This window comes from Panulirus ornatus, chromosome 51 (assembly GCF_036320965.1).
Source record: "Panulirus ornatus isolate Po-2019 chromosome 51, ASM3632096v1, whole genome shotgun sequence".
Classification (NCBI taxonomy): domain Eukaryota; kingdom Metazoa; phylum Arthropoda; class Malacostraca; order Decapoda; family Palinuridae; genus Panulirus; species Panulirus ornatus.
In genome coordinates this window covers 5,529,511-5,552,165 of record NC_092274.1, presented here as the reverse complement: position 1 = coordinate 5,552,165, position 22,655 = coordinate 5,529,511, and the positions used below count along the sequence as shown (strand labels likewise).

At 49.7% G+C, this 22,655-nt stretch overlaps 1 protein-coding gene across 7 annotated transcripts in view; it reads right to left on the bottom strand.

Moving 5' to 3' along the window:
- The window catches only part of LOC139764871 (uncharacterized), a 58,237-nt gene that overhangs the window by 19,171 nt on the left and 16,411 nt on the right, over positions 1–22,655 (bottom strand). For 6 of the 7 annotated variants that reach the window (XM_071691908.1, XM_071691906.1, XM_071691902.1 and 3 more), the window contains 5 exons: positions 16,075–16,204; positions 14,803–15,128; positions 8,976–9,083; positions 6,638–6,880; positions 2,649–2,800 (listed from right to left, as the gene is read on the bottom strand). In XM_071691908.1, the coding sequence (XP_071548009.1) occupies positions 2,649–2,800; positions 6,638–6,880; positions 8,976–9,083; positions 14,803–15,128; positions 16,075–16,204 (959 nt within the window). The remainder of the gene's footprint in view (positions 1–2,648; positions 2,801–6,637; positions 6,881–8,975; positions 9,084–14,802; positions 15,129–16,074; positions 16,205–22,655) is intronic. The other variant, XM_071691907.1, reaches the window with a different exon arrangement.

Genomic DNA, 22,655 nt, shown 5'->3' with positions numbered 1-22,655 from the left:
CAGACACCTGGGGGAGAGACAGGGGGTTAGCGGGGGAGGGAGGGGTCACCCCAGACACCTGGGGGAGAGACAGGGGTGTGTGTGTGTGTGTGTGTCTGGGGTTGACAGTTGGGAGATCGCTGGAGGCAGATGTCGCTCATGTGTTGGGGACAGATGTCATCTGGGAGAGAGAGAGAGAGAGAGAGAGAGAGAGAGAGGGAGAGAGAGAGAGAGAGAGAGAGAGAGATGTGATGATCAGTACAACAGGTTACCTGCCCCAGACCAGACGATCCATTGTGGAAGTTGATGAATGATTTACGAAACCGATCCTTTATGAAAGACCTACACGACAATACTGGGAAATGGTGGATGATGATAGAGGTGGTGGATGATGGTGATGGTGGTGGTGGATGATGGTGGTGGTGGTGGTGGTGGATGATGATAGAGGTGGTGGATGATGATGATGGTGGTGGATGATGATGATGGTGGTGGTGGATGATGGTGATGGTGGTGGATGATGATGGTGGTGGTGGTGGATGATGGTGGTGGTGGTGGTGGTGGTGGTGGATGATGATGGTGGTGGTGGTGGTGGTGGTGGATGATGATGGTGGTGGTGGTGGATGATGGTGGTGGTGGTGGTGGATGATGATGGTGGTGGTGGTGGTGGATGATGGTGGTGGTGGTGGTGGTGGTGGTGGATGATGATGGTGGTGGTGGTGGATGATGGTGATGGTGGTGGATGATGATGGTGGTGGTGGTGGATGATGGTGGTGGTGGTGGTGGATGATGATGGTGGTGGTGGTGGATGATGGTGGTGGTGGTGGTGGTGGTGGTGGATGATGATGGTGGTGGTGGTGGATGATGGTGGTGGTGATGGTGGTGGTGGATGATGATGGTGGTGGTGGTGGTGGATGATGGTGGTGGTGGTGGTGGTGGTGGTGGATGATGATGGTGGTGGTGGTGGATGATGGTGATGGTGGTGGATGATGATGGTGGTGGTGGTGGATGATGGTGGTGGTGGTGGTGGATGATGATGGTGGTGGTGGTGGATGATGGTGGTGGTGGTGGTGGTGGTGGATGATGATGGTGGTGGTGGTGGTGGATGATGTGGCAACACCCACCGTGACAACACCCACCGTGGCAACACCCACTGTGCCAACACCCACTATAGCAACACCCACCGTGACAACAACTACTATGGCAACACCCACTGTCGCAACACCTACTATGGCAACACTTACCGTGGCAACATCCACTGTGACACTCACTGACAACACCCACCATGGCAACAACCACTATGGCAACTCCCTCTGTGCCAACACCTACTATGGCAACACCCACCGTGACAACAACTACTATGGCAACACTTACCGTGGCAATACCTACCGTGACAACATCCACTGTGACACCCACTGACAACACCCACCATGGCAACACCCACTATGGCAACACTTACCGTGGCAACACCTACCGTGGCAACATCCACTGTAACAACACCCACGATGGCAACAACCACTATGGCAACACTTACCGTGGCAATACCTACCGTGGCAACACCCACTATGGCAACACTTACCGTGGCAACACCCACTATGGCAGCACTTACCGTGGCAACACCCACTATGGCACCACTTACCGTGGCAACACCCACTATGGCAACACTTACCGTGGCAACACCCACTATGGCAACACTTACCGTGGCAACACCCACTATGGCAACACTTACCGTGGCAACACCCACTATGGCAGCACCCACTATGGCAGCACTTACCGTGGCAACACCCACTATGGCAACACTTACCGTGGCAACACCCACTATGGCAACACCCACTATGGCAACACTTACCGTGGCAACACCCACTATGGCAACACCCACTATGGCAACACTTACCGTGGCAACACTTACCGTGGCAACACCCACTATGGCAACACTTACCTTGGCAGCACCCACTATGGCAACACTTACCGTGGCAACACCCACTATGGCACCACTTACCGTGGCAACACCCACTATGGCACAACTTACCGTGGCAACACCCACTATGGCACCACTTACCGTGGCAACACTTACCGTGGCAACACCCACTATGGCAACACTTACCGTGGCAACACCCACTATGGCAACACTTACCGTGGCAACACCCACTATGGCAACACTTACCGTGGCAACACCCACTATGGCAACACTTACCGTGGCAACACCCACTATGGCAACACTTACCGTGGCAACACCCACTATGGCAACACACCATGGCAACACCCACTATGGCAACACTTACCGTGGCAACACCCACTATGGCACCACTTACTGTGGCAACACCCACTATGGCAACACTTACCGTGGCAACACCCACTATGGCAACACTTACCGTGGCAACACCCACTATGGCAACACTTACCGTGGCAACACCCACTATGGCAACACTTACCGTGGCAACACCCACTATGGCAACACTTACCTTGGCAACACCCACTATGGCAACACTTACCGTGGCAACACCCACTATGGCAACACTTACCGTGGCAACACCCACTATGGCAACACTTACCGTGGCAACACCCACTGTGGCAACACTTACCGTGGCAACACCCACTATGGCAACACTTACCGTGGCAACACCCACTATGGCAACACTTACCGTGGCAACACCCACTATGGCAACACTTACCGTGGCAACGCCCTGGGTAACTCGCTTCCCACGCAGCCACCAGGTGAGGACAGGTGGGGGTCGAACCCCTGAGGCCTCGCACTTCATGGTGTAGTTGTGCCCACCTGCCATGTGTCCAGGTGGCGATCCCAAATGCACAGTCAGCTGGCTCTCTGGGGAGCAACACATCATTAGCACCAGCTGGGGAGAGACACAAGGACGTGGCTCTCCCCAACATGGTTAGCACCAGCTGGGGGAGAGACACAAGGACGTGGCTCTCCCCCAGATGGTTAGCACCAGCTGGGGGAGAGCCACAAGGACGTGGCTCTCCCCCAGATGGTTAGCACCAGCTGGGGGAGAGCCACAAGGACGTGGCTCTCCCCCAGATGGTTAGCACCAGCTGGGGGAGAGCCACAAGGACGTAGCTCTCCCCCAGATGGTTAGCACCAGCTGGGGGAGAGACACAAGGACGTGGCTCTCCCCAACATGGTTAGCACCAGCTGGGGGAGAGACACAAGGACGTGGCTCTCCCCCAGATGGTTAGCACCAGCTGGGGAGAAACACAAGGACGTGGCTCTCCCAAGATGGTTAACACCAGCTGGGAGAGACACAAGGACGTAGCTCTCCCCCAGATGGTTAGCACCAGCTGGGGGAGAGACACAAGGACATTGCTCTCCCCAGATGGTTAGCACCAGCTGGGGAGACACAAGGACGTGGCTCTCCCCAGATGGTTAGCACCAGCTGGGGACAGACAAGGACGTGGCTCTCCCCAGATGGTTAGCACCAGCTGGCAGAGACACAAGGGATTGTCTCTCCCCCAGATGGTTGGCACCAGCTGGGGGAGAGACACAAGGACATTGCTCTCCCCAGATGGTTAGCACCAGCTGGCAGAGACACAAGGGATTGTCTCTCCTCCAGATGGTTGGCACCAGCTGGGGGAGAGACACAAGGACATTGCTCTCCCCAGATGGTTAGCACCAGCTGGGGGAGACAAGGACGTGGCTCTCCCCAATATGGTTAGCACCAGCTGGGGAGAGACACAAGGACGTGGCTCTCCCCAGATGGTTAACACCAGCTGGGGAGACACAGGGACGTGGCTCTCCCCAGATGGTTAGCACCAGCTGGGGACAGACAAGGACGTGGCTCTCCCCAGATGGTTAGCACCAGCTGGCAGAGACACAAGGGATTGTCTCTCCCCCAGATGGTTGGCACCAGCTTGGGGAGAGAGACAAAAGCGAAGGTGAGGGGAGCAAGCAGATGTTTGGTATAAGCTGAGGGGAGACACAAGGGGCGTATATACACGCCAGTGCTCAGCACACAAATGTTTATATAAACATCTATTCATATATATATATATATATATATATATATATATATATATATATATATATATATATATATATATATATATATAGCCATGTTAGAATCTAGCTGTATTAGGCTCTGGCTATGTTAGGGCCTAGCTAGTGTTAGAATCTAGCTGTGTTAGGGGTCTGGCTATGTTAGGACCTAGCTATGTTAGAATCTAGCTGTGTTAGGCTCTGGCTATGTTAGGACCTAGCTATGTTAGAATCTAGCTGTGTTAGGCTCTGGCTATGTTAGGACCTAGCTATGTTAGAATCTAGCTGTGTTAGGCTCTGGCTATGTTAGGACCTAGCTATGTTAGAATCTAGCTGTGTTAGGCTCTGGCTATGTTAGGACCTAGCGGTTAGAATCTAGCTGTGTTAGGCTCTGGCTATGTTAGGACCTAGCTATGTTAGAATCTAGCGGTGTTAGGCTCTGGCCATGTTAGGACCTAGCTATGTTAGAATATAGCTATGTTAGAATCTAGCTGTGTTAGGCTCTGGCTATGTTAGGACCTAGCTATGTTAGAATCTAGCTGTGTTAGGGTCTGGCTATGTTAGGACCTAGCTTTTAGAATCTAGCTGTGTTAGGGTCTGGCTATGTTAGGAACTAGCTATGTTAGAATCTAGCGGTGTTAGGCTCTGGCCATGTTAGGACCTAGCTATGTTAGAATCTACCTGTGTTGGGATCTGGTTGTGTTAGAATTTAGGTATGGTAGGGCCTAGCTATGTTAGAATCTAGCTGTCATGGTTGACTGTACCCTACCATGGTACAGCCAACCATGACTGTACCATGGTAGGGTACAGTCATGGTTGGCTGTATCATACCATGGTACAGTCATGGTTGGCTGTACCATGGTAGGGCACAGTCATGGTTGGCTGTACCATGGTAGGGTACAGTCATGGTTGGCTGTACCATACCATGGTGCAGTCATGGTTGGCTGTACCATACCATGGTGCAGTCATGGTTGGCTGTACCATGGTAGGGTACAGTCATGGTTGGCTGTACCATACCATGGTGCAGTCATGGTTGGCTGTACCATACCATGGTGCAGTCATGGTTGGCTGTACCATGGTAGGGTACAGTCATGGTTGGCTGTACCATGGTATGGTACAGTCATGGTTGGCTGTACCATGGTAGGGTACAGTCATGGTTGGCTGTACCATGGTATGGTACAGTCATGGTTGGCTGTACCATGGTATGGTACAGTCATGGCTGGCTGTACCATGGTAGGGTACAGTCATGGTTGGCTGTACCATGGTAGGGTACAGTCATGGTTGGCTGTACCATGGTAGGGTACAGTCATGGTTGGCTGTATCATACCATGGTACAGTCATGGTTGGCTGTACCATGGTATGGTACAGTCATGGTTGGCTGTACCATGGTAGGGTACAGTCATGGTTGGCTGTACCATGGTAGGGTACAGTTATGGTTGGCTGTACCATGGTAGGGTACAGTCATGGTTGGCTGTACCATGATAGGGTACAGTCATGGTTGGCTGTATCATACCATGGTACAGTCATGGTTGGCTGTACCATGGTAGGGTACAGTCATGGTTGGCTGTACCATGGTAGGGTACAGTCATGGTTGGCTGTACCATGGTAGGGTACAGTCATGGTTGGCTGTACCATGGTAGGGTACAGTCATGGTTGGCTGTACCATGGTCGGGTACAGTCATGGTTGGCTGTACCATGGTAGGGTACAGTCATGGTTGGCTGTACCATGGTATGGTACAGTCATGGTTGGCTGTACCATGGTAGGGTACAGTCATGGTTGGCTGTACCATGGTAGGGTAGTCATGGTTGGCTGTACCATGGTATGGTACAGTCATGGTTGGCTGTACCATGGTAGGGTACAGTCATGGTTGGCTGTACCATGGTATGGTACAGTCATGGTTGGCTGTACCATGGTAGGGTACAGTCATGGTTGGCTGTACCATGGTATGGTACAGTCATGGTTGGCTGTACCATGGTAGGGTACAGTCATGGTTGGCTGTACCATGGTATGGTACAGTCATGGTTGGCTGTACCATGGTATGGTACAGTCATGGTTGGCTGTACCATGGTAGGGTACAGTCATGGTTGGCTGTACCATGGTAGGGTACAGTCATGGTTGGCTGTACCATGGTATGGTACAGTCATGGTTGGCTGTACCATGGTATGGTACAGTCATGGTTGGCTGTACCATGGTAGGGTACAGTCATGGTTGGCTGTACCATGGTAGGGTACAGTCATGGTTGGCTGTATCATACCATGGTACAGTCATGGTTGGCTGTACCATGGTATGGTACAGTCATGGTTGGCTGTACCATGGTATGGTACAGTCATGGTTGGCTGTACCATGGTAGGGTAGTCATGGTTGGCTGTACCATGGTATGGTACAGTCATGGTTGGCTGTACCATGGTATGGTACAGTCATGGTTGGCTGTACCATGGTATGGTACAGTCATGGTTGGCTGTACCATGGTAGGGTACAGTCATGGTTGGCTGTACCATGGTAGGGTAGTCATGGTTGGCTGTACCATGGTAGGGTACAGTCATGGTTGGCTGTACCATACCATGGTGCAGTCATGGTTGGCTGTACCATGGTATGGTACAGTCATGGTTGGCTGTACCATGGTATGGTACAGTCATGGTTGGCTGTACCATGGTAAACACGTTTCCTACTTGTCTCCTGAAGGTGGAGGGAGGCGGTGAGTGGCGCCAGGGTGGGCGTGTTGGAAGCCCTGCACGTGAGCGTCTGGGAGAGGTGGGCGCGCGTGAGGGCCGGCACGTGCAAGGTGTTGGTGACGTAGGAGGTCGGGGGCGTGGCCATGGGGGACGTGTCCGGGGGCGTGGTGAGCCACTCCTCGGCGTGGGCGTCCAGGAGCGTGGCGCCGGACCACCAGGTCACGTTGACCAAGGGCTTCCCTGTGCAGGAGGAAGATGTCCTTGGTCAGCTGCTGCTCCTCACCTACACTACGACGGTACGACCCTGACGGTACGACCCTACACCACGACGGTACGACCATACACCACGATGGTACGACCCTACACCACGACGGTACGACCCTACACCACGACCCTACACCACGACGGTACGACCCTACACCACGACGGCACGACCCTACACCACGACCCTACACCACGACGGCACGACCCTACACCACGACGGCACGACCCTACACCACGACGGTACGACCCTACACCACGACGGTACGACCCTACACCACGACCCTACACCACGACGGTACGACCCTACACCACGACGGCACGACCCTACACCACGACCCTACACCACGACGGCACGACCCTACACCACGACGGCACGACCCTACACCACGACGGTACGACCCTACACCACGACGGTATGACCCTTGAACACGATGGTACGACCCTTCAACACGATGGTACGACCCTTGGACACGACGGTACGACCCTTGGGTCAAAGGCCAGTCCATCATGTCGTGCTCGGAGGTCGTCTTGTCGTTCTGGAGGGTCGTACCGTTGTCTTCAGGGGTCGTAAGGTCGTCCTCAGTGGATCGTAAGGTCGTCTTTAGGGTCGTAAGGTCGTCCTCATAGGGTCGTAAGGTCGTTCCCATAGGGTCCTCAGGTCGTCCTCAGGGGTCGAAAGGTCGTCCTCATGGGTCGTAGGGTCGTCCTCAGGGGGTCGTAGGATCGTCCTCAGGGGGTCGTAAGGTCGTCCGCAGGGGGGTCGTAAGGTCGTCCGCAGGGGGTCGTAAGGTCGTCCGCAGGGGGTCGTAAGGTCGTCCTCATAGGGGTCGTAAGGTCGTCCTCAGGGGGTCGTAAGGTCGTCCTCAGAGGGTCCTAAGGTCGTCCTCAGGGGTTGTAAGGTCGTCCTCAGGGGTCATAAGGTCGTCCTCAGGGGGTCGTTAGGTCGTTCCTCAGAGGGTCGTAAGGTCGTCCTCAGGGGGTCGTAAGGTCGTCCTCAGGGGGTCGTAAGGTCGTCCTCAGAGGGGTCGTAAGGTCGTCCTCAGGGGGTCGTAAGGTCGTCCTCAAAGGGGTCGTAAGGCCGTCCTCAGGGGGTCGTAGGGTCGTCCTCATGGGGTATAACGTTCTCCTTAGGGGGTCGTAATGTCGTCCTCAGGGGTCGTAAGGTCGTCCTCAGAGGGGTCGTAAGGTCGTCCTCAGGGGGTCGTAAGGTCGTCCTCAGGGGTCGTAAGGTCGTCCTCAGGGGTCGTAAAGTCGTCCTCAGGGGGTCGTAAGGTCGTCCTCAGGGGTGGATAAGGTCGTACTCAGAGGGGTCGTCAGGTCGTCCTCAGGGGGTCGTAAAGTCGTCCTCAGGGGGTCGTAAGGTCGTCCTCAGGGGTCATAAGGTCGTCCTTAGGGGTCGTAAGGTCGTCATTAGGGGTCGTAAGGTCGTCCTCAGGGGTCGTAAGGTCGTCCTCAGAGGGGTCGTAAGGTCGTCCTCAGGGGTCGTAAGGTCGTCCTCAGGGGGTCGTAAGGTCGTCCTCAGGGGGTCATAAGGTCGTCCTTAGGGGGTCATAAGGTCGTCATTAGGGGTCGTAAGGTTGTCCTCAGGGGGTCGTAAGGTCGTCCTCAGGGGTCGTAAGGTCGTCCTCAGAGGGGTCGTAAGGTCGTCCTCAGGGGGTCGTAAGGTCGTCCTCAGGGGGTCGTAAGGTCGTCCTCAGGGGGTCGTAAGGTCGTCCTCAGGGGGTCATAAGGTCGTCCTTAGAGGGTCATAAGGTCGTCATTAGGGGTCGTAAGGTTGTCCTCAGGGGGTCGTAAGGTCGTCCTCATGGGGTCATAAGGTCGTCCTCAGGGGGTCGTAAGGTCGTCCTCAGGGGTCATAAGGTCGTCCTCATGGGGTCATAAGGTCGTCCTCAGGGGGTCGTAAGGTCGTCCTCAAAGGGGAGAATATGTATTCCAAGTTATTATTACAGATATAATATTCACGAAGGATTCTATTTCCTTCCTTCCCTGAGTTGACCCCTTCGGGTCAACGTGGTGACCTTTGACCTCGTTCCGAATAGGATGACCTCCAGCACCTGAAGGGGACAATTACCTGCCGTGGCCCTGCAGGAGAGGGTCAGGGGCTGGCCCTCCTGGGCCGAGGCCACGCCCTCCACCAGGGTGCCTCCAGGGGTGAAGATCCTCAGCTGGCGGGGCACATCTGTGGGCGGGGCAAGACTCTGGTCAGTGGCTGGGTTAGGTCAAGGGTCAGTCAGCCGGAATGACCCAATTGGGCCCAAACTACAGTACTGCCAGTAAACAGACTGGTGGTCGTTAAGCTGTTGCAGAGAAGTCATGGTGTTAGTTATTCCCATGTGATACATATATACACATCATTATATACATATTTTTTTTTCTTTTTTTGCTTTGTCGCAGTCTCCCGCGTTTGCGAGGTAGCGCAAGGAAACAGACGAAAGAAATGGCCCACCCCCCCCCCCATACACATGTATATACATACGTCCACACACGCAAATATACATACCTACACAGCTTTCCATGGTTTACCCCAGACGCTTCACATGCCTTGATTCAATCCACTGACAGCACGTCAACCCCGGTATACCACATCGATCCAATTCACTCTATTTCTTGCCCTCCTTTCACCCTCCTGCATGTCCAGGCCCCGATCACACAAAATCCTTTTCACTCCATCTTTCCACCTCCAATTTGGTCTCCCTCTTCTCGTTCCCTCCACCTCCGACACATATATCCTCTTGGTCAATCTTTCCTCACTCATTCTCTCCATGTGACCAAACCATTTCAAAACACCCTCTTCTGCTCTCTCAACCACGCTCTTTTTATTTCCACACATCTCTCTTACCCTTACGTTACTTACTCGATCAAACCACCTCACACCACACATTGTCCTCAAACATCTCATTTCCAGCACATCCATCCTCCTGCGCACAACTCTATCCATAGCCCACGCCTCGCAACCATACAACATTGTTGGAACCACTATTCCTTCAAACATACCCATTTTTGCTTTCCGGGATAATGTTCTCGACTTCCACACATTTTTCAAGGCTCCCAAAATTTTCGCCCCCTCCCCCACCCTATGATCCACTTCCGCTTCCATGGTTCCATCCGCTGCCAGATCCACTCCCAGATATCTAAAACACTTCACTGCCTCCAGTTTTTCTCCATGAGTCCACGGGGAAAATGAAACACGATAAGTTCCCAAGTGCACTTTCGTGTCATAATCACATCATCAGGGGAGACACAAGAGAGAAATATGTCAGTTGATATACATCGAATAGACGAAGCTCGGACGTCTCTTCGATGTAAATCAGCTGACTGTTATATTTCTCTCTTGTGTCTCCCCTGATGATGTGATTATGACACGAAAGTGCACTTGGGAATTTATCGTGTTTCATTTTCCCCGTGGACTCATAGGAATATATATATATATATATATATATATATATATATATATATATATATATATATATATATATATATATATATATATATATATATATATATATATATATATATATATATATATATATATATATATATACATATATATATATATATATATATATATATATATATATATATATATATATATATATATATATATATATATATATATATATATATAAATATAACATTTATATACATATTAGTTTGTGGTAGAACAAAGAGACAGTGTTTGTGTGGAGCAGCGTGAGTGTGCATGGCGTGTGTGTATCATGTCATGCAGTGTATCATGTCATGCAATGTATCATGTCATGCAATGTATCATGTCATGCAATCTATCATGTCATGCAATGTATCATGTCATGCAATGTATCATGTCATGCAATCTATCATGTCATGCAATCTATCATGTCATGCAATGTATCATGTCATGCAATGTATCATGTCATGCAATGTATCATGTCATGCGTTGGTCTGGCAGGAGAAAGCAAGTTGGAACACCTGTGTACTTTTATGGGTCGGTACTGTCTTAGACGGGTTGGCACTGTCCTACTACATGTTATGGCACTGTCTACAACAGGTTGGCACTTTCCAACATGTTATGGCACTGTCTATAACCGGTTGGCACTTTCCAACATGTTATGGCGCTGTCTACAACAGGTTGGTACTTTCCAACATGTTATGGCACTGTCTATAACCGGTTGGCACTTTCCAACATGTTATGGCGCTGTCTACAACAGGTTGGTACTTTCCAACATGTTATGGCACTGTCTATAACCGGTTGGCACTTTCCAACATGTTATGGCGCTGTCTACAACAGGTTGGTACTTTCCAACATGTTATGGCACTGTCTACAACAGGTTGGCACTTTCAACATGTTATGGCACTGTCTATAACAGGTTGGCACTTTCCAACATGTTATGGCACTGTCTACAACAGGTTGGCACTTTCCAACATGTTATGGGACTGTCTACAACAGGTTGGCACTTTCCAACATGTTATGGCACTGTCTACAACAGGTTGGCACTTTCCAACATATTATGGCATTGTCTATAATCGGTTGGCACTTTCCAACATGTTATGGCACTGTCTACAACAGGTTGGCACTTTCCAACATGTTATGGCACTGTCTACAACAGGTTGGCACTTTCCAACATGTTATGGCACTGTCTACAACAGGTTGGCACTTTCCAACATGTTATGGCACTGTCTACAACAGGTTGGCACTTTCCAACATGTTATGGCACTGTCTACAACAGGTTGGCACTTTCCAACATGTTATGGCACTGTCTACAACAGGTTGGCACTTTCCAACATGTTATGGCACTGTCTACAACAGGTTGGCACTTTTCAACGTTATGGCACTGTCTATAATCGGTTGGCACTTTCCAACATGTTATGGCACTGTCTACAACAGGTTGGCACTTTCCAACATGTTATGGCACTGTCTACAACAGGTTGGCACTTTCCAACATGTTATGGCACTGTCTACAACAGGTTGGCACTTTCCAACATGTTATGGCACTGTCTACAACAGGTTGGCACTTTTCAACGTTATGGCACTGTCTATAATCGGTTGGCCACTTTCCAACATGTTATGGCACTGTCTACAACAGGTTGGCACTTTCCAACATGTTATGGCACTGTCCTACAACAGGTTGGCACTTTCAACATGTTATGCACTGTCTACAACAGGTTGGCACTTTCCAACATGTTATGGCACTGTCTACAACAGGTTGGCACTTTCCAACAGTTATGGCACTGTCTACAACAGGTTGGCACTTTCCAACATGTTATGGCACTGTCCTACAACAGGTTGGCACTTTCCAACATGTTATGGCACTGTCTACAACAGGTTGGCACTTTTCAAACGTTATGGCACTGTCTACAACAGGTTGGCACTTTCCAACATGTTATGGCACTGTCTAAAACAGGTTGGCACTTTCCAACATGTTATGGCACTGTCTACAACAGGTTGGCACTTTCCAACAGTTATGGCACTGTCTACAACAGGTTGGCACTTTCCAACATGTTATGGCACTGTCTACAACAGGTTGGCACTTTTCAACGTTATGGCACTGTCTATAATCGGTTGGCACTTTCCAACATGTTATGGCACTGTCTACAACAGGTTGGCACTTTCCAACATGTTATGGCACTGTCTACAACAGGTTGGCACTTTTCAACGTTATGGCACTGTCTATAATCGGTTGGCACTTTCCAACATGTAATGGCACTGTCTACAACAGGTTGGCACTTTCCAACATGTTATGGCACTGTCTACAACAGGTTGGCACTTTCCAACATGTTATGGCACTGTCTACAACAGGTTGGCACTTTCCAACATGTTATGGCACTGTCTACAACAGGTTTGCACTTTTCAACGTTATGGCACTGTCTATAATCGGTTGGCACTTTCCAACATGTTATGGCACTGTCTACAACAGGTTGGCACTTTCCAACATGTTATGGCACTGTCTACAACAGGTTGGCACTTTCCAACGTTATGGCACTGTCTACAACAGGTTGGCACTTTCCAACATGTTATGGCACTGTCTATAATCGGTTGGCACTTTCCAACATGTTATGGCACTGTCTACAACAGGTTGGCACTTTCCAACATGTTATGGCACTGTCTACCTGTTATAGTACCATCTACATGATGGCTTGGATGTATATAGTGGGTCTGGGTTATAACACATTGTGTTGTACATCTGAAGGTTGTGATGGAGAAGTGGAATCTACACCACCTTTCACCAACACGACACCACCTTTCACCAACACAACACCACCTTTCACCAACACAACACCGCCTTTCACCAACACGACACCACCTTTCACCAACACAACACCGCCTTTCACCAACACGACACCACCTTTCACCAACACGACACCACCATTTACCAACACGACACCACCTTTCACCAACACGACACCGCCTTTCACCAACACGACACCACCTTTCACCAACACGACACCACCATTCACCAACACGACACCACCATTTACCAACACGACACCACCTTTCACCAACACGACACCACCTTTCACCAACACGACACCACCTTTCACCAACACGACACCACCATTCACGGACACGTCACCACCATTCACCAACACGACAGCACCATTCACCAACACGACACCACCTTTCACCAACACGACAGCACCATTCACCAACACGACACCACCATTCACCAACACAACACCACCTTTCACCAACACGACACCGCCTTTCACCAACACGACACCACCTTTCACCAACACGACACCACCTTTCACCAACACGACACCACCATTCACCAACACGACACCACCATTCACCAACACGACACCACCTTTCACCAACACGACACCGCCTTTCACCAACACGACACCGCCTTTCACCAACACGACACCACCTTTCACCAACACGACACCACCACCATTCACCAACACGACACCACCATTCACCAACACGACACCACCTTTCACCAACACGACACCACCACCTTCACCAACACGACACCACCTTTCACCAACACGACACCACCATTCACCAACACGACACCACCTTTCACCAACACGACACCACCACCATTCACCAACACGACACCACCATTCACCAACACGACACCACCTTTCACCAACACGACACCACCACCATTCACCAACACGACACCACCTTTCACCAACACGACACCACCATTCACCAACACGACACCACCACCATTCACCAACACGACACCACCATTCACCAACACGACACCACCTTTCACCAACACTCCACCTTCATTCACCAACACGACACCACCTTTAACCAATACACCACCACCATCATTCACCAACACGACACCACCATTCACCAACACACCACCACCATCATTCACCAACACGACACCAACCTTCACCAACACGACACCAGCCTTCACCAACACTCCACCACCATTCACCAACACTCCACCACCCTTCACCAACACGACACCACCATTCACCAACACACCACCACCATCATTCACCAACACGACACCACCATTCACCAACACGACACCAACCTTCACCAACACTCCACCACCATTCACCAACACTCCACCACCCTTCACCAACACGACACCACCATTCACCAACACGACACCACCTTTCACCAACACGACACCACCTTTCACCAACACGACACCACCATTTAACAACACGACACCACCTTTCACCAACACGACACCACCTTTCACCAACACGACACCACCATTTAACAACACGACACCACCTTTCACCAACACGACACCACCACCATTCACGAACATGACACCACCTTTCACCAACACGACACCACCTTTCACCAACACGACACCACCTTTCACCAACACGACACCACCACCATTCACCAACACGACACCACCTTTACCAACACGACACCACCTTATACCAACACTCCACCACCTTTCACCAACAGTCCTCCACCCTTCACCAACACTCACCAACGACATGGAGGACGACCTTGGCGTTGTGTGTTGGAGAAGACTTGAAGTCGAGACGACAACGGTATTGTCCCTGGTCCTGGAACTGGGCCTTGTGGACCAGTAAGGTCCATCTACCTCGCTCCTCCTCCAGGCTGGCGCGTCCCTTGAACACGTCCCCGGCGCGCGTGCTGGCCCAGGACGCGTCCGTGGTGCCCGCGTTGACCCAGGACACCTCTCCCTCGCGCGTCCCGCCCCAGGACACACCCCCAGCACGCGGTGTGGCCCAGGACACGTCGTCGGTGAGGTCGTCCCACTCCCTGTGGTCGTAGCCCCTGGCGTCGACGCTACACAAACAACCAAGACCAAAATAGACGACTTGTTATTACCATAGAAAACGGGGCAACTTGTTATTACCATAGAAAACGGGGCAACTTGTTATTACCATAGAAAACGGGGCAGAGGTTGTGCTCGTAGACCATAACAGTTACGAGAGTCTTAAATCACAACAATGGTAGGGTTGTGAAGGCTCAAACAGAAGGATAATTGATTTGTGTTGTCATTATCTTGTGTTGTCATTATCTTGTGTTGTCATTATCTTGTGTTGTCATTATCTTATGTTGTCATTATCTTGTGTTGTCATTATCTTGTGTTGTCATTATCTTATGTTGTCATTGTCTTGTGTTGTCATTATCTTGTGTTGTCATTATCTTGTGTTGTCATTATCTTGTGTTGTCATTATCTTATGTTGTCATTATCTTGTGTTGTCATTATCTTGTGTTGTCATTATCTTGTGTTGTCATTATCTTGTGTTGTCATTATCTTGTGTTGTCATTATCTTGTGTTGTCATTATCTTATGTTGTCATTATCTTGTGTTGTCATTATCTTATGTTGTCATTATCTTGTGTTGTCATTATCTTTTGTTGTCATTATCTTGTGTTGTCATTATCTTGTGTTGTCATTGTCTTGTGTTGTCATTATCTTGTGTTGTCATTATCTTGTGTTGTCATTATCTTGTGTTGTCATTGTCTTGTGTTGTCATTATCTTGTGTTGTCATTATCTTGTGTTGTCATTATCTTGTGTTGTCATTATCTTGTGTTGTCATTATCTTGTGTTGTCATTGTCTTGTGTTGTCATTATCTTGTGTTGTCATTATCTTGTGTTGTCATTATCTTGTGTTGTCATTAAAACACTGATGTTATGAGATCATTAAATTGTGAAGCAACATTGGAACGGAAAATTCACTTAAGGTGTTGGCATCATGGGTATATAATGTGATGATGACCCTTACCTGAAGACGGGTGTCTTTGTGCCGTTCTTGTACCAGAGGACCAAGACGACAGGGTCGTGTGTCGTCTTGGTGAGAGCACACGACAACCTGGCGGTCTGGCCCTGGGCCACATACACCTCCCTCACCGCTCCTGTCAACACACAACACAACACAACACACGTTAGTATTGTGCTTATGACAAGACATGAAGGTGTTGTGTTGTAGGGACACAACACACAACACAACACACGTTAGTATTGTGCTTATGACAAGACATCAAGGTGTTGTGTTGTAGGGACACAACACACAACACAACACAACACACGTTAGTATTGTGCTTATGACAAGACATGAAGGTGTTGTGTTGTAGGGACACAACACACAACACAACACAACACACGTTAGTATTGTGCTTATGACAAGACATCAAGGTGTTGTGTTGTAGGGACACAACACACAACACAACACACGTTAGTATTGTGCTTATGACAAGACATGAAGGTGTTGTGTTGTAGGGACACAACACACGTTAGTATTGTGGTTATGATAAGACATAAAGGTGTTGTGTTGTAGGGACACAACACACAACACAACACACGTTAGTATTGTGTTTATCATAAGACATAAAGGTGTTGTGTTTTAGGGACACAACACAACACAACACACGCTAGTATTGTGGTTATGACAAGACATAAAGGTGTTGTGTTGTAGGGACACAACACACAACACACGTTAGTATTGTGGTTATGACAAGACATAAAGGTGTGTTGTAGGGACACAACACACGTTAGTATTGTGGTTATGACAAGACATAAAGGTGTTGTGTTGTAGGGACACAACACACGGTTATGACAAGACATGAAGGTGTTGTGTTGTAGGGACAACACACAACACAACACACGTTAGTATTGTGCTTATGACAAGACATAAAGGTGTTGTGTTGTAGGGACACAACACACAACACACGCTAGTATTGTGGTTATGACAAGACATACAGGTGTTGTGTTGTAGGGACACAACACACAACACAACACACGCTAGTATTGTGGTTATGACAAGACATACAGGTGTTGTGTTGTAGGGACACAACACACAACACAACACACGTTAGTATTGTGCTTATGACAAGACATACAGGTGTTGTGTTGTAGGGACACAACACACAACACAACACACGCTAGTATTGTGGTTATGACAAGACATACAGGTGTTGTGTTGTAGGGACACAACACACAACACACGTTAGTATTGTGGTTATGACAAGACATACAGGTGTTGTGTTGTAGGGACACAACACACGTTAGTATTGTGGTTATGACAAGACATAAAGGTGTTGTGTTGTAGGGACACAACACAACACACGTTAGTATTGTGGTTATGACAAGACATAAAGGTGTTGTGTTGTAGGGACACAACACACGTTAGTATTGTGGTTATGACAAGACATAAAGGTGTTGTGTTGTAGGGACACAACACACAACACGTTAGTATTGTGGTTATGACAAGACATACAGGTGTTGTGTTGTAGGGACACACAACACAACACACCCCGACCCCCACCAACACTTAACACAGCACCAGATGGCTTGTGTACCTCAATAGGAGGAGATAGGAGGAAGTTCTTTCGTCCAGGAGGGACTCCTATCGTCCAGGAGGGATTTCTATCGTCCAGGAGGGATTTCTATCGTCCAGGAGGGACTCCTATCGTCCAGGAGGGACTCCTATCGTCCAGGAGGGATTTCTATCGTCCAGGAGGGACTCCTATCGGCCAGGAGGGATTTCTATCGTCCAGGAGGGATTTCTATCGTCCAGGAGGGATTTCTATCGTCCAGGAGGGACTCCTATCCTCCAGGAGGGATTTCTATCGTCCAGGAGGGATCTCTATCGTCCAGGAGGGATTCTATCGTCCAGGAGGGATTTCTATCGTCCAGGAGGGACTCCTATCGGCCAGGAGGGATTTCTATCGTCCAGGAGGGATTTCTATCGGCCAGGAGGGATTTCTATCGTCCAGGAGGGACTCCTATCGTCCAGGAGGATCTCTATCGTCCAGGAGGGATCTCTATCGTCCAGGAGGGATCTCTATCGTCCAGGAGGATCTCTATCGTCCAGGAGGGATCTCTATCGTCCAGGAGGGACTCCTATCGTCCAGGAGGGACTCCTATCGTCCAGGAGGGACTCCTATCGTCCAGGAGGGACTCCTATCGTCCAGGAGGGACTCCTATCGTCCAGGAGACTAGATCAGAGGGAACTCCATAATGGTTTCCTAACAAGTGACTCGTTTCTTTTTCTTGATCTGAATTTTGTGGGCAATGGTTCCTCTGTCTGGTGTATACATATGTATACTCTTGCTTTACCATTACCCCAGATCCTTGCTCTACCTCTACCCCAGAACCCCAGCTCTACCTCTACCCCAGAACCCTAGCTCTACCTCTACCCCAGAACCCCAGCTCTACCTCTACCCCAGAACCCTAGCTCTACCTCTACCCCAGAACCCCAGCTCTACCTCTACCCCAGAACCCCAGCTCTACCTCTACCCCAGAACCCCAGCTCTACCTCTACCCCAGAACCCCAGCTCTACCTCTACCCCAGAACCCCAGCTCTACCTCTACCCCAGAACCCCAGCTCTACCTCTACCCCAGAACCCCAGCTCTACCTCTACCCCAGAACCCCAGCTCTACCTCTACCCCAGAACCCCAGCTCTACCTCTACCCCAGAACCCCAGCTCTACCTCTACCCAGAACCCCAGCTCTACCTCTACCCCAGAACCCCAGCTCTACCTCTACCCCAGAACCCCAGCTCTACCTCTACCCCAGAACCCCAGCTCTACCTCTACCCCAGAACCCCAGCTCTACCTCTACCTCAGAACCCCAGCTCTACCTCTACCCCAGAACCCCAGCTCTACCTCTACCCCAGAACCCCAGCTCTGTAATACTCAGGACCGTGGTAAATCTACAGCTCTTCTTATTTTAGCGAATATATGTATTTATATTTTTAAATTGCTTGCAATATAAGCAGCCAGTTTAATATGGAATAATTTCCGAAGCCAGAGAGGTGAAAATTGGCTTAAAAAGTTGACCGTTTTCAAAGAAAATTTAAGTTGATTATAAAGTTTTATAAAACGATGAGTGGCGTTTGAAGTAAATGCGGTCATGTAGGTGTTTTCAATCAACAAAGTTACGCGTTTTGTTTCACAATTCAATGGTGCCGGCTGTATGGACTGCTACTATAAATATTGGTTAGCTTGCAGTTTTCATCGCTCTGTAGGTAATTATCATCTGCCAATTTACGTATTTTCCTTGTAAATCATTTGTGTCAGGCTTTGTTTTACATGATTCAAAGAAAAAAATTGGCTAATTCGACATTACAAGTTTTAAAGGCTTACATATGGCACAAGCGCATTACATGCGCTTTCAGACCGTCACTGTTATATTTTCGTATTAATTCGTCACGATGCATTTTGCATTGGTCACTATATTTCCGGAGATGCAAGATAAATTAATTACTATTTCTGAAATGTCATATCGACTCTTATCTCGGTATATTTCTGGCTGAGGAAATATTGGAAAATGAAGAAATGGCAACTGAACTAAATGGCGGGAAAGTAGAGAGCGAGGCTTGCCAGAGTCTGCCCGACACTACAACCTCCGGCCATTCATATCAAGGTTTGTGGTTATTTATTTATCACGTCCTCACTCCAGGGTCATGATATTGTGCACGGAAAAAAAAAAACTTTTTATAATAGAATCGAAAATTCCCTGAAAGAGGATCGGTACTGATGCCACATTTGATGGTATTTACTCAAGATGAATTTCTTTCTCTCTCTCTCTCTCTCTCTCTCTCTCTCTCTCTCTCTCTCTCTCTCTCTCATGTAAACTGTCACACAGAGTTAGACAGGTGTAGTGAACAGGTCAAGTTGACAGTAATGACGTCTGATAATGATATTACGTAATACTTTATATTGATCCTACTTAATGCAGTTCCTTGATCTATCTTGCTGTAAACAAGCCAATAAATGGTGATAACAAGGAAACGAGGCCATTACAGCAGCTTAGCTGGTCGCCACAGATGTGCACACAGCGGTCTGTTTGTTGTCCATAGTACCAGCTAAGCTTTGCGTCTCCCTAGCTAAGCTTTGTGTCTCCGCAGCTAAGCTCTGCGTCCATAATACCAGCTAAGCTTTGTGTGCACAGTCCCAGCTAAGCCTTGCGTGTCCCCAGCTCCCAGATGTGGGTCAGCAAGGCTATACACACCTCACGTCTCTGTGGCAAGAGCAGCCATGACACCGGCCTGGGTGATGATGATCACCTAGGCCGGTGTAATTACCTGGTACGACATGCATCACACACACGATGGTTACTACTGCCTGAACCACCTCCTCCACCATCACCATCACCCATCACCATCACCCATCACCACCACCATCACCCATCACCATCACCCATCACCCATCACCACCATCACCCATCACCACCACCATCACCCATCACCACCACCATCACCCATCACCCATCACCATCACCCATCACCATCACCATCACCATCACCATCACCATCACCCATCACCATCACCATCACCATCACCCATCACCACCACCATCACCATCACCACCACCATCACCCATCACCACCACCCATCACCATCACCCATCACCCATCACCACCACCACCACCCATCACCACCACCATCACCATCACCACCACCATCACCCATCACCACCACCACCACCACCATCACCCATCACCATCACCCATCACCACCACCATCACCCATCACCACCACCATCACCATCACCATCACCCATCACCACCACCACCACCATCACCACCACCATCACCACCACCATCACCACCACCATCACCATCACCACCACCACCATCACCCATCACCACCACCATCACCATCACCCATCACCCATCACCACCACCATCACCCATCACCACCACCCATCACCATCACCCATCACCCATCACCACCACCACCACCCATCACCACCACCATCACCATCACCCATCACCACCACCATCACCACCACCATCACCCATCACCACCACCACCACCCATCACCACTACCATCACCCATCACCATCACCATCACCACCACCATCACCATCACCACCACCATCACCATCACCATCACCACCACCATCACCATCACCCATCACCACCACCATCACCATCACCATCACCCATCACCACCACCATCACCCATCACCACCACCACCACCCATCACCACCACCATCACCACCACCATCACCACCACCATCACCATCACCATCACCACCACCATCACCACCACCATCACCACCACCATCACCATCACCACCACCACCACCATCACCATCACCATCACCATCACCACCACCATCACCACCACCGTCACCATCACCATCACCATCACCCATCACCACCACCACCACCCATCACCACCACCACCACCCATCACCACCACCATCACCCATCACCATCACCATCACCCATCACCACCACCATCACCATCACCCATCACCACCACCATCACCATCACCACCACCATCACCCATCACCACCACCACCACCATCACCACCACCATCACCACCACCATCACCATCACCATCACCCATCACCACCACCATCACCATCACCACCACCATCACCACCACCATCACCACCACCATCACCATCACCACCACCATCACCACCACCACCACCATCACCATCACCACCACCACCACCACCACCACCATCACCATCACCACCACCATCACCACCACCACCACCATCACCATCACCACCACCATCACCACCACCATCACCACCACCATCACCATCACCACCACCATCACCACCACCACCACCATCACCATCACCACCACCATCACCACCACCATCACCACCACCATCACCATCACCCATCACCCATCACCACCACCATCACCCATCACCCATCACCACCACCATCACCATCACCATCACCATCACCACCACCTCGGACACCTCCCTCCACCACTGACCAACCCTCTTTGGTCTACCCTGGTAACTACTAGTTATCCCTGGTAACCACTAGTTATCCCTGGTAACCCTTAGCCACCCCTGACAACCCCTTAGCCACCCCTGACAACCCCTTAGCCACCCTTGACAACCCCTGAGCCACCCCTGACAACCCCTGAGCCACCCCTGACAACCCCTAAACCCCCATGTCCCCCTAACCATTATAATGAGCATTATATACAAAATGAATAATATTTTTGATCTAAGCTTCAGTTGGCCATTTTGATCTAAGGTTCAGTTGGCCATTTTGATCTAAGGTTCAGTTGGCCATTTTGATCTAAGGTTCAGTTGGCCATTTTGATCTAAGCTTCAGTTGGCCATTTTGATCTAAGCTTCAGTTGGCCATTTTGATCTAAGGTTCAGTTGGCCATTTTGATCTAAGGTTCAGTTGGCCATTTTGATCTAAGGTTCAGTTGGCCATTTTGATCTAAGCTTCAGTTGGCCATTTTGATCTAAGCTTCAGTTGGCCATTTTGATCTAAGCTTCAGTTGGCCATTTTGATCTAAGGTTCAGTTGGCCATTTTGATCTAAGGTTCAGTTGGCCATTTTGATCTAAGGTTCAGTTGGCCATT